Raw genomic sequence first — 14,311 nt, forward strand, 5'->3', positions numbered from 1 at the left:
ATTGTAAATGTAATCAATATTATTGGTATACTTTTATCAAGCAATAATTTCAATTTATTTTTAGGTTGGTTTACTAAGTTGTTATTTATACTGTATTGAAAGTTTGGTTTGGATTTCCGTCTAGTAAAGGTTATCTGGGAACATTTCCGAGTATTAACATTCAGGCCATTTAACGAACACCACAAGCAGAATCTATGTAAATAGTTTTATAAACTCACGCAATCGGCATAAGCAGAAACAAACATATAAAGCTTCAAATCATCAGCAAACTTAGTTATGAAAAACGCTCTGACATTTTCAAGCCATAGCTCTGGCACATAACCGAAACAATTGTTACAAAAAAAGCGTTTCATAAAAAGCCGGCCCTGGGTGGATACTTTTTCTTTATTTTGTTTTTTTAAGTGAAGTTTTTGAGATTTAAGGCCTGAATATTAGACCATAGGTAAATCTAAAATATGCAATTTTATCAACTATTTTTTCATTTTGGTTTTTAGCATGATATACTGGTGAGGATGGCGGAACAGGAAGTAAGTAACAAAAATAAAAATTTGTCTTTTGATAAGATACTATGGGAATACGTCCCTAGAATATATGAACAATTAATCGACTATACTGGAAGATTCATTGTGGATAAGACAATCAATTTCTATTAAACTATTTGGAATTTTGTAGTTTTTCATTTGAAGACTTTTGTTTATGTTATTTTACAATATGAGGTCGTATTCAAATATGTATCTTTCTGATTTTCTTTTAGAGCTTCATCAACTTATAAAACTTAAATGGTAACATCTATATTCAATTAACTTTTTTAACTCGTTAAGTGCGGTAAAGTTGTAAAATATTTCTCCTTCCCTCCCCTCCATATTAATTGAATATTTATTGTTTTTTCAACAATTTTTAAGCAAATTATCATTAATTTAAAAAGTTTATCAAATATTTATAGGTTGCAACCTGAGTTTCAAAAGTTGATTACACCTTAGAAAGTTGTTAAGAAAAAAAATATTTGTTAATTTTCAGAGGAGGATGCACGCATGCATGCGATGTAAGAAATTAGGGCATCTTGGTCACCAGTGCCCACAACCATATGAAATATTTATATGTTGCAACCTGAGTTTCAAGAGTTGATTACACCTTGGAATGTTGTGTTTTGACCAGCTGAGTATTGGGACTACTGGACAGTCCGACTCTTAGTGAACACGCTCTCGTTCCCAATGAGCAGATGGAGGTCCTACCAGAAGTTGTCGGAGAATTAGTTCCTATCGAAACCGACATGGGCAGAGTGAAGGCTGCGGTATGGAGGACAGAGCCTAATAAGGCTCCTGGACGGAGTTTTTGCAAAAATGGTTAGGGTCAAGTGGCCAATGATCACCGAAAAATTCCTCGCTTTAGTCAAGGATATATTCCTGGAGCATAAATTTCCGAACCCATGAAAGCGGTATAAGGAAATCCGGTGATAATGACCCGACCGTACCTTAGTCCTACAGGCCAGTTAGCTTATTGTCAACCTTGTCAAAAGCCGTGGAGTTCGAGATTTGTGCAAAGATCAAGGCGGAGATTGAACCAAACCTCAGTGGCCGACAATACGGTTTCACTAAAGGGGGTATCGACGTCAAATGCAATCAATGATCTGTGTTGGGTGGATAACATTGAAGGAACCTACGCTATGAGCATGTTTCTTGATATTAGTGGCGCGTTTGATAATATTAAATGGCCTACACTGTTCGTCACCATGGCCAGACTTGGATGCTCAGCAGCCACGAGAAAGATAACCATGGACTATCTAACCGAGAGTACAGTTACCCTGACCCAAGGATTACGTTAACTAAAGCCTGCCCTCAGGGGTCGGTGTTCGGTCCACTCTTGCGGAACATCACTATGGAGGACTTGCTTCTTGAGGTACTGCCGAATTATGCCCAGATACAGGCCTATGCGGATGACATAGCCATAGTGGTTACTGCAAATACTAGGATACAGCTACGCGCCAGAGCAGAAGAAATTCTTGCTATTACCAAAGCGTAGGGCGATGGAAGAGGACTAACGTTTTTGGCAACTAAATCCAGTGCTGTGGTGTTGAAAGGAAGCCTAGTACCCGGATTTGCCGTTGCGTTTGGGGAAGACCGCATTGTTTCTTATGGAGCGGACTGGGGTTACCATAGGCCGAACCTCGTGGTGTTGTATAACAGGGTATTTATACCCAGAGTCATGTACGGTTGCCAGCATTAGGCTAGTATAGCCAACAATTGGTATGGGAGAGATACCCTGCTCATAATACAGAGAAATCCTTTATTGAGTGTAACTGATGCTTATAAATCGCCATCGACGGAAGCGCTACAGGTGTTATCAGGTTCTATGCCACTAGATCTCCTGGTAGCCTATATGGAGGCAGTGGAGAAAACCAGAGGCTTAGACTTGCAACAGAAAACACAACAAAGATCAGAGACTTGGAACCGACAGGTTGAAGCCTGGCAGGACCGCTGGACTAATTCTACCAAAGGTAGATGGACGTTCAAGTTCCTTCCGTCGATCCGTGACAGATTGAACAAACGGGGGAAAGGTCTCTGGGAGAACAAGGACCTGCTCGGTTAGAGTGACTAGGTTAGCAAACATCCAACGGGATAATGCTTACCCGAGCTAAGATTAAAATTGGGCAACACAATATGGGGAGGGGGGCCGTTGCCAGCGATCAACTTCTGCACCACTGTCAGACTAGACTGAACACGCCTCTCTGGACAAGCCAGTAGTAAAGCCATAGTAAAAGTATTAAAATGTATAACTTTAGATAAATGTTTTCTAATGGATTTCAACATTTTCGTTATTAATCTCACTATTAGGTTTTAGAGGCCACTTATAGAAAATATTAGAGTAGGAAATGTTCTATAAAATAAAAATTGTATTTTTTTATAGTCCAATAATATAAGTTTGGAGCTTAATGATTTGGCTGATGGAAAACGAGGAAAACTGCTTTGGCAAACCGATTATACCCGGATTTGGGGTAAGCCAAACATTTCTTGATAAACATCAGAGGAAAAACAATGTATAAGATTGTAATTCTTACAAACAAGTAAATTTAATAACTAAATGGTACCGAATGGAGTAATCCATCCATCTACAAAAGAGACATGTTCATACAACAAATAGGTTTAAAGGTTTTATTATTGTACGGTGTGTACTCACATAATTGACAAGTGGTTCCACAAGTCTGTAATATAAAACTGAACACAAGCGATCCAAATGTTACGTCTAATGTTTAATAAATTTTCAGTGTTCGTTGAAAACATTTGCTCATACTAGTTGGTTTTGAGTGAATCAAAATACATAGCAACTAGTAACTGTAAAATATAGGAAGCCAGCGAATAGCAAAATGACACTAGGTATGAACCGGATTGAAAATAGCTCAATCTGGTAGACAATAGGAATGAGGTCCACGGCATTTATTATTTTTAAGTTGTCTTGAACAGTCTCGGTGAGGTACTGATTTATCTTCTGCGCTGGTTTACGATTATATTCTCCACTGAGCAAAACCTTCTTGTCCTTTCTAAATTTACCTATAAATATACTAGCTATCCCGATCGGCGTTGTCTGGAATTTAATTTGCCAAGGCTGAGTAAAATAATTACAAATAAGATAAAAAAAAAGTCATTACTCCTGGCTGTATATTGTAAAGCTTTAGCATACGCTGTGTCGGCTTTTTTTTTTTGGATCTACATAAGTACATTTCATTATATTGATTAATATTGTTTAAGGGTCCCAGTCCCGGTCCCAGATCCATAGACGGACTTAGGGGTGGGCTAAAGGGGCATTAGTCCCCCAATATGTGATTTAGCCAATAGTTGAAGACCCGTGGTAAAATGAAATTTTTTAAAAAAATGTTTATGTTAAAACATTTTGGGGTATATGCCATGCTAAAAAATATATCCGATTCATTGTCTATTTTACTGACCAATAGTACAGATAGTGTTTTTTAATACATAAAAAATATTTCGGTTTTGGCAAGTGGAGCTTGTTATATACGTAAGTTGAACTATAATTACTATAGTAAATTAAAACACAATTTTACAGTAAGTATTATTTTAAAGGACAAATGTTTAAGATAACTTTTAGAAGTCAAATTTTAACCTAAATATTTAATTCACCCATTAAGTATAGTGAAACCAAAAACTGGTTTGTAATGTATTAAATAATTTTTGTATTGTTTGCTTTTTAAACTGTAGACGAAAAATGTGGATGGAAATAATAGCATTCTAGACCTTTTCTCACCTCGTCGAGAACATAAAATTAATTTTTAGTTTTTATTGGACATTTTTTAGTAAAAATAAATAGACAAAGTAATGTAAAGTACGTTTAAGTTCGTTGGGTACATTTTTATCCCTGTTAGATGTATACTTTTTTTTTATTAAGATAGATATTATTTCAAAGACATATTTGTGTGATATTTAAATCAAATATCATATTTTTCGTTATTTAAATGTTTGCTTAGCTGACAATTACCACTAATAACAATATAAAATATGTTTTTTTTTTTATAATAGAGAACTATATATTAATATTATCAGATAAAACGAGAAAAGGGACGTTGTTTGTGGGCGGAAAAAAAATATCATATAAGTACAATCCAACTAATTTTAAGGCGTACAAATATTATTTTTTTCTAGTTACATAACTTTTTAAGTCACCTATTTTTCTCAGTTTTGGCGGAAGTTTGATAAAAAACAACTCAATGTAATTTTAGATCGTATTAATAAGACGGATTCCAATTTTCCTTTTAATGTGAAGTTTACCGTTTTCTCTATAGGCGTTAAAATGCCAATATTTGATTGTGCTATTTGAAAATTAATTCGATTTATAGTTAGAAAAAAAAAAAAAATTATTAACACTACTACAGTGGCGGCTTTGGTTGTTTGCCTGGGGGGGGGGGGGGTGGAGTTGCAATATTTTTTGGTATATGAACATACTCAAACTATAATAAAAGTAGTCAGCAAGTGTAAAATATAAATTAAATGTACTATATAGTAATAATTTCGTTATCAGTTGATAATCAACTTCGAATGTAATATTATACATATTACATCGATAAAAAAAATTGTACATAATAAAACCGTAGGAATTTTATATTGTACAGATTTGATGTTTAAAATAAACATAATATAAAAGTGTGATAGGTAATTCACTCCAGTTGAAATTTACCAGGATCTTTTGTCTTTACTCGGTATTGATTTTTATCAACAGGTAATTTCCTAATAAAACTTAAAGTAAACAAATTCCGACCATTTCTGTTGTAATGCTATACACTGCCTACTATAAAATAATATAGTATAAATCACTTTTAAAAATTAACCGTAAAAAGTAAAAACAAACAGCATAATAGAATAAATATTATTATAATATACTGTGAATTGTTACTGACTAATATTATAATATTGTTTGTGCTATATGTGGGAGATGGTAAACTGCGCCAAAAATGACATTTTTTCTATAAGCTGATATGTAAACTGCGGCAAAAAAAATTTAAACATTATACAAACTGCGACAAAAATGATAAGGCGCATTCTACAAACTGCGACAATTTATTTTATATACCTACTATATAGGATATAATATACTTATATTAGCTATGTACAATAATACATATTGATACGGTAACATATACTCGTGTAGTACAATTTTGCGATTATTTAACAGAAACTTATATGGAAGGTATATTCCCTCCTTCTTTGTGGGCATCATCATCAGAAGTTTTAACAAATAATGTAAGTGAATCTTTCCCTTCAAAATTGAATGCATATTTTTATCATCATTATCATCCGTCACTATATACATTTATACATGTTCTACAACATATTATTTAAGTTGATATATACATAAAAGTTAGGAGTGCAGAAGAAGGTATAATACAACAATGAAACAAAATTACTACTCAAAAATACAAATTTATAAACGAACAACAAAAAAAAAATGTATTATTATTTAAATTTTTTATTTTTTTAGACAGTATTATATTACAGTAGTCTATAAAACTTATTACTATTATTAGATGTACAATTTAATGTTAGTTAAATAATAATATTTTTCAATTTAATATGTATTTTAAAATTGTTTTTTTATTTTAATTTTTACACCTTTACTCCTATTGACTATGTGCACACCATAGATCTATAATAATATATGGTACAAGATAGCATTCTTATCGGTATTCGGTACGTATTATAGTATATTATATACTATATAGTAGGTATATAAAATAAATTGTCGCAGTTTGTAGAATGTACCTTATCATCTTTGTCGCAGTTTGTATAATGTTTAAATTTTTTTTGCCGCAGTTTACATATCAGCTTATAGAAAAAGGGTCATTTTTGGCGCAGTTTACATACAGCCCAATATGTGATGACAGCGGCGACCGTGGTTGGCTGAAGGTAGAATGCAGTGAAGGTAAAACGTTGAAACAGGGGTGGCCAAGCGCTGCTGTTTTGTAGGTAATTTGTTATCAATATGATAACACACGGTAAAGTGTCGAATGTCACATTAATCGAAAAGTGCAAAATTGTTTTGTAATATAATAATTATTATTTCTAAAGAATTTCGGTAAAAACTTATTTGTTTCGCTTTATATACCTAGTATGTGTTACACGAACGGATACATTTTGATAAACGAAAAACGATTCGTTGGACTGTCTCGTTGTAGCTGCGTCTCGACACTTTGATGTGAACGTTTTACATAATATTTTAAAGAATAAAGTGATTATTATTGCACTATACTGTACGATATTTTTAATAATAAATGAATAAATGATTACAGCGTTGTAAGATCCTACAGCCCCTGTAGGATCGATCGCCAATAATTGTGGTTTAAAGTCTTCCGATTCTGGTCTGGTCGTTGTCAAATGATAACAAAACCCCGGAAGTGCTTTCCTACTTGCCAAGGATTATGTGATTTTGTTGATTTGTTTATCGATGGTCCTAACCGTTTGTGATGATGAACAATATAATAATAAAAATATTGCAACTTTTGAAAAGCCACCGTTGTTGGTATGTATAAGTTCTAATTCTAGAGTTATTGAATCACTGTTTGAGTTGAAAACCGACGAGATTGCCGAGTCTTATTGTTTTAAAAGTATAATGGCCTTGCCGTACAAAGTAGTTGTTGGATAGTAGGTAAATAATATTTTAAAAGTATTTATGCAACGGGTCGCTGTATGTTCTCTCGGTAAACAGAGTCTACGTACGAATTAGTTATCATCTTACCATCTACACGCTAATATCATAATTTAATAATATATTATATTGTATTTTATGGCTAACATAGGGCTAACCCATATACCAGGAGTAAAATCTTTTATATAACTATATATTTTTTAAGTTAACTTAATTTTACTCGGCATAACACATTTTAAATAAATACAATTATACGAGTTGATTTTCAGAGTTAAGGAAATTAATTTAAAGTAACGACTGCCCTTTTACTCTTTGGGCGGTTGTGTAAATATGTATACTAGAAAGAGGTCAGTCATGATTACGATCCACACGCAACGCTATATATATATATTTTTCTTTTTTAATTGAAATAATTTATAGATATTTTTTGTTTCAGTGTCTGTTGTATTTGATGCCACCGACTGAAATTGGAAAATTAAATGAATCCCAAGCTGTCAATGTTGTATGCCGGCCACTTTGTTAATGCTACAAGGTAAACATAAATTCATATTATTTTTTGACTGTTTAGTCATACCTCCATGGGTAAATGTGCATTTTTATTTTGTTAATGCAGTTAGATTTTATATTATGATCAAATGAATATGTTTTTAAATACTAAAATATTTGATGGACTAAATGTGTATTGTCCAGCTATTTGTTATGCTTTAAGTAGCGTGGCTCTCATGCTATCGTATTCCAATTCAAGCACTGTAGCACAGGGTGATACATTTAACGTCAAGCAGTAAAATACTTTAAAATGAATTACAATATTTTAGTGGTTGTTTCTTCATTGGTCTAAAAATACAGAAAACAACCATCCACACCAGTTTCCAGTCAAGGTGAGTACTTAACAAAAAAAAAACAGTTATTTCGCTATACAATTATAAAGTTGTTGCGTGATCATGGGCAATGATGTTAGTACAGACATAGTCTTAGTCTTCTAGACATTTTTTAATTATAAAATGAATAGTTATAAGTATTGAATACAACAAATATCATTAGGGTAGGTTATGGGCACGCCATTACTGTTATAAAATTATGTTACATACTTGTATTAATTCATGTACCATTCTATGTGCAGATCTTCAGTACGATTCGAATGAGGAACAAACTGCAAACCAATTATATTCATCAAAGTAAGTTTAAATCCACGCTATGTATGTATGTACTAATATATTTTGGATTAATTACTTACTAACTAAATTTTATATCGACGATATGTGACATAATCATTTTTATTTTCATTGAACTAATGAATACCATCTTTAAAAATATAATTTCTCAGCTTTTGTAATAACAGAACGGACAATAAGGGTGCTCTCAATAAAAAAGAACGTCAACGACGATACAGGGAACTGCACCGAGAAGAACTCTAACAACGTGAAGCAGAAAGAAGGGAACGTCGGCAAAATGTAGAGTCGAGTGCTAATGATTCGAATTCAGATAGTATACAACCGTATTTCAACAGCGATCTGCATCGAGACAATACACAATATTTGGAAATAACACAGAATATTATTGATAACGATATGACTGAACGGTATAAATTTATTTTTGTACAAACCCAAGCAATATTTGATATTTTGTTGTTAACAGCATGGTTGTAATTAAATCAGAAGTCGACGACACAGCTATAAAAGGCGAATATGTGGACCTTCTTTCTACTAAGTACAGTCTAAGCTAAGATAAATTTAGATATTAGGAATACTGACCTATAATTTGTTTTTTTTTTTAGTGTTGGTGAATCAAACCTCGAGACATGTTTTAAAATTGAAAAATCTGATGTCGAGGACAGTTCTGACTGGACCGTGTCAATTCCAGAGCATCTGTCTACTGGGTAAGTCGTAAGTTAAAAAAAAAGCATAACATAATTGTTGTGAGCTTGATGCGCTGACACTCGATGAACTCGCATACTCTCATATCATTTGTTTTAGATATTAATAGTAAATATTTGTACAAAAATGTTGTTAACTTTCTTAGAACCTAAAATATAGTAACCTAGACCCGCCTAAAGATCAGCAACCGAAATTAATATTGTTATTGTTATCGCCAAAATTGTATTTTTCTCAAATAAATATATTCAACATACTTCATAGATGTTAAGACTGCTGTCATATAATTTGTTCTATTTTTTTTTTTTTATAGTGTTGGTGAATCAAACCCTCAGACGGTTATTAAAATTGAAAAATCTGATGTCGAAGACAGTTCTCATTGGACTGTTTCAATTCCAGAGCATCATCTGTCTACTGGGTAAGTTTATTTTGTTTAGATATTTTATTTTTACACTTAATCCTTATTAGTAATCTGAAGAGGACCAAATTCAAATCAATTATGTTTGTCAAGTAAATTTAAATCAATGCCTGGATTCCTATGTACATTTCAGTATACTAAACTCACATTTTATCTGAAATAAATGAAGAGAATATATTTCTGGAGTGCTTAATATATCATTATTTTTTTATTGTTGTACAATTAAACAGCGAGGCCGTAAATAAATCGGAAGTTGACCAAATCGATGAAGATTGTTATTTCAAACCTGAATTTAAACTTGAAGCTGATCAAGATTTTACGGTTTTAAAGAACGAATATGTGGATCCTTTTTCTACGGAGTGAGTCTATTTTGTCATAACGATTTACTCATTTATTTCACTTTTAATCGGTTTATTTGGTTTATTCACTCAATTTGTATATTCGTTTATTGAATTTATTTACAATTTTGATCGGTTAGGTTGGGGTTAGTTAATGTATAAGGCCGAAGACGGTACCTATAAGATATAAATGGTTTAATGTATTTGTTTCATGTGAACGATGGTAGTTATTTTATACATTGTACTAGGGCACCTCTAATAAAAATATTTCACTTGCTTCTCATGCAACAAATAATATAACTATATTTACTTTAGGAGTAAATATAGTATGTATCGTTGAATAAATCATTGTCACAGCATACTTGTTTGTCTTTACTTTAGATGTTGGTAATACTGTTGTATGATTTGTTTTACTTGTTTCTTTTTTTAAAGTTCCGTTGAATCGAACTGCGATACAGCAAGTATTAAAATTGAAGAAACCGAAGTCGGGAACATATTTTCTGATTTTACATTTTCAATTTCAGAGCCGCTGTCTACTGGGTGAGTTAATTTTAACATGTACATGTTTTTACCCCTGCGGTTAACCTAAAATCTGTGTGCACGTATCAAAATCCAGTAACTTAGTTATTATTATTAATATAATTAATAGTAGTTTACTCAATTTTTTCACAGTTTGATATTATGTTAACTAGAATTATTTACTCAATTCAGATACCGGATTAGTGCATAATGTATAGGGCCAAATATGCTGCAAACTTATACTTATGATTCAGTGTTTTCCTTAAAACATTTTTTTTATGTTTATGGAATGAATTATAACCACAACATTGTTGTCTACATTACTAACAGATTGACAACACTACCAAATAATTTGTTTTACCTGTTTTTTGTGTAGTGTTGGCGAGTCAAACGTCGAGACAAAAAGTATCGGAGCTAAAGAAGAATCTGAAACCGGTTCTGTTACGGAAAATCCGAGAAGACCGAAAATAATTCACACAGGAGAAAAGCGTTTTCAGTGCGAATTGTGCCTGAAGACGTTTTCACAGTCTGGACATCTGAAAACGCACAAAATGACGCACACGGGCGAGAGGCCTTACCCGTGTGAAGTGTGTCCCAAGACGTTTACACGGCCTAGGTATCTTGAAGCGCACAAAATGACACACACGGGCGAGAGACCGTACCAGTGCGAGATGTGCTCGAAGACGTTTACGAAAAAGGGTATTTTAAAAGAGCACAAAATGATACACACGGGCGAGAAGCCGTTTAAATGCGAAGTTTGCAGCAAGACGTTTTCACAATCTGGACATCTCATAACACACAAAAAGACACACACGCCGGAGAGGCCTTTCCAGTGTGAAGTATGCTTAAAGACGTTTCGTCTACCTGGGTATCTTAAAACACACAAAATGACACACACGGGCGAGAGACCGTTTCAATGTGAAGTCTGCTCCAAGTCGTTTTTGGAATCCGGAACGCTTAGTAGACACAAAATGACACACACTACTGAAAGGCCTTTCGAATGTACAGTATGTTCGAAAACATTTTCACTGTCTGGAACACTGAAAAGACACAAAAAAACGCACAAGAACGACGATAGCCCTACTCGGTGACGAATGTGCCTAAAAAGGTTTAATTTCTTAAAAAAATCTAAACACATCAGTGACATGCAGATGAATAAAACCCTTTTGATTTGTTTGGCCCTTGTTTTTCTTCGCTTTACTTAACACTGTATGGGAATACGCTCTTTTTGATTTTTTACGTTTTCTCCTTATTTTCAACATGTCCAATTCTTCTTTTATATTTTGCAATTGTTGTTGTAATGTACACAAATTATTACTATTAAGTTATATCATTTTTTCGTCACCAAAGAATACCCTTGACAATTTTGTAAATTTACCTATAATTCATATTCTACATATTGTATAATTTATGATTATTCGCAAGTAACTAAGTTATGTGTGTACACTTAAATGGTATTTTCAAATAATTATGTTATATTATTATACAGTGTAAATTACATTGTTCAATTAATGTGGTATTTGTTATTTGAGATTTTATTTAAATTATTTGATATCTAAATGTTGCTGAAAGTTATTATGAACTTCTAATATTTGACAAATTGTTATATTATGTTTCTTTATAATTTTCACCTACCTTCACATAGTAAACTTGATTGCATCAAATAAGACAATGAACCTACCACCCAAAATACTTCACTTAAATTGCACAATTAAAAGGTATTTAAAATATACAAAATACATATTATAGGTTTATAGCATTTATACAAAGGTGAAATAGTAATTGTTTTTGACTTGTTTAATTTCTATACATTTTGTCCCAACGTTAAACTAACTAACGCTATAAAAAAACAAGGAAATAAAATATGATATTTGGTAATATATTTTACACTTAGAAAAAAATTATGTAGTTAACTACCTAATTCAAAAGTTAACTTGTACCTGTATTATATTATTTAGGTATTTACAAAATATAGGTAGATAAAATGTTTAGGCATTAAAAAAAAATATTTATACATATATTGAAATATTTATCAAACTAGTTGAATTATTAAAATAATAATATATTTAAGTGAAGTATTATTTGATACAGGAAATAAAATAAATAAATACAAAAAGTATATTTTCAAAGTGAACATGTTTACATAATATTTGAAATGAGCCCCCTAAAACAATGACCTCGCTACACCCCTGGCCAGAAATTAAGTTAATTTGTTGTGTGTGAGTTTTATTACAGTAAAATTGTATTTTGTTTAGTTGACTATTTGTTGCACCGGCGAGGCAATTCTAATTTAAGTAGGTACTAATGTATAACCGAATAAAGAACCTTTTTAAATTATTATAGTTTTCAAATTATCGACATTATACACACATTACACATTCGACACAACAGTAACTCTTTGGCATTACTAGGCAACCCCATTCATCCCTTTTGAGCTACTATATACACCATTACATATCCTTTGCTTTACAGCGTTAAAGGTAATAAAATTAAATTCCGATAGTAAATATTTTACAGTATTACAGTGGATATAAAAATAATGTAATATATTTTATTTATTTTGTAAAATACTTTAAGATTATCCTATTATACAAAGAAAAATTGGAATGAGGCGTATGTGTGACATGTATTCGGACTCTTGAGAAAAATACGAATGAACTATGAAAACGAATTAAGTAGATGTGGATTTTTGGTTTCAGTTTTTTCTGCTTTTAATTTATAAATAATTCTCGCCTTTTTCGTTATTAGTATTTATATAAATTTATGTAGCTATATAGTGAGGGACAGAAGATTAAAAATACAAGATACGAAATATCTAAATAATGGTATACAGTACGTGCACACAAAGACCCAAATATGTTTGTTGTTTATTCGAATAAAAGTAGTATATTATTGTTAGTTAGCTCATAAATTTTTATTTTTTTTTAATTTATATAGGTTAATTATTAGGCTGAAATCGAGCCCCCGAAAATTGGGTTTTTTTTTGTAGTAATTGAGTTAATAAATATTCGGTTGTCAATGAGCGTTTGGCACACTCTGTATATTGTATCATCTTCATAACCGAAACAAAAAATAAAAGCCACCACTTCGGCGCCAGAGTATAGACAGACGGAAGGGTGAGGAGTGGCTACGGGTGTCCGCAAATTGTTTTGACTAGAACAATAATAAATCTCCATGTATTAGGATTTAACACCAAATCGTACACCATTAGGCTTGTTTTATTAAATTATTTCAATAAAAAATATAAAAAAATATTTTTAAACAATTATTACAGATTATTAAAATTAAAGTCTATTTTAATTTAATAAATTTAGAATTTGTTAATCGTACAGTTTTTTTTAAAAAGTTTAAATACTTACATTCATTTATGTTTTATAATAAAAACTAATATGATAGTATCGGAACAAGGTTATCTTACTTTAAGAACAGCACAATTCAAAGTACAAGTTTAAAATTACATATTCTTATAATAATATCATTAATGTACCTACGTTTAAATTATACAATTGAAATAGTAAAAATAAAAATAACAGAAAAAAAACTTCAGCATATATTTATTTTATAGTTAAAATATTTTAACAATATGTGTCTATAGTAATGACATTCAGTAAAAGTGGTTATAATATCGTCAACATTATGCTTCAGTTTTCTATATAGTTTTCTATATATTAAGTATGCTTAAGGCAGATAGATTATTGTGGAGCATAGAATTTCTCAAGTACCTACGTTTTTATCGTTTTCATAGGAGAAAAAAAAGTTCTTTCAAATACCATTTCATCGTAAAAAGACTCTTATAGAATTCCATAATAATTTACCATATTCTTCCTATGGACACTTGTAATATTGACTGAAAATTAAAAAAGCTTTGAAAATTCTCACCAACAGCACAGGTATATGCCATTGACAATCGTCATTTAAATATAATAATTAATGTGTAAAAATTAATATGATCACGTGTGATGGATGATTACTATTTACTCCTTAATAATATGTCATGCTGGCAGCACAGCTAACAC

The 14,311-nt window shown here is 31.6% G+C and overlaps 1 protein-coding gene across 1 annotated transcript; it reads left to right on the forward strand.

Annotated features, from left to right (window-relative positions):
- Positions 1 to 6,568: 6,568 nt before the first annotated feature.
- Positions 6,569 to 11,714, forward strand: LOC126844014 (putative zinc finger protein 66). The gene is made up of 12 exons (XM_050581857.1): positions 6,569 to 6,732; positions 6,794 to 7,023; positions 7,586 to 7,681; positions 7,965 to 8,027; positions 8,270 to 8,345; positions 8,489 to 8,728; positions 8,785 to 8,856; positions 8,924 to 9,025; positions 9,334 to 9,438; positions 9,669 to 9,797; positions 10,209 to 10,316; positions 10,651 to 11,714. Exons 6-12 carry the CDS (start codon positions 8,718 to 8,720, stop codon positions 11,384 to 11,386), a joined length of 1,263 nt encoding a protein of 420 aa, XP_050437814.1. The 5' UTR covers positions 6,569 to 6,732; positions 6,794 to 7,023; positions 7,586 to 7,681; positions 7,965 to 8,027; positions 8,270 to 8,345; positions 8,489 to 8,717; the 3' UTR covers positions 11,387 to 11,714.
- Positions 11,715 to 14,311: the final 2,597 nt, after the last annotated feature.

The sequence above is a fragment of the Adelges cooleyi genome, unplaced genomic scaffold, assembly GCF_023614345.1.
Source record: "Adelges cooleyi isolate 19-005CV unplaced genomic scaffold, UGA_ACOO_1.1 ACOO_flye_CR_arks_rails_tigmint_CR_PRNA_592, whole genome shotgun sequence".
Taxonomy (NCBI): domain Eukaryota; kingdom Metazoa; phylum Arthropoda; class Insecta; order Hemiptera; family Adelgidae; genus Adelges; species Adelges cooleyi.

Excerpts from the sequence above, each read along its gene's own strand:
- LOC126844014 (XM_050581857.1), top strand. Across the intron at positions 8,857-8,923 it reads GTGGACCTTCTTTCTACTAA|TGTTGGTGAATCAAACCTCG; the intron begins GTACAGTCTAAG and ends TTTTTTTTTTAG. Across the intron at positions 9,026-9,333 it reads CCAGAGCATCTGTCTACTGG|TGTTGGTGAATCAAACCCTC; the intron begins GTAAGTCGTAAG and ends TTTTTTTTATAG.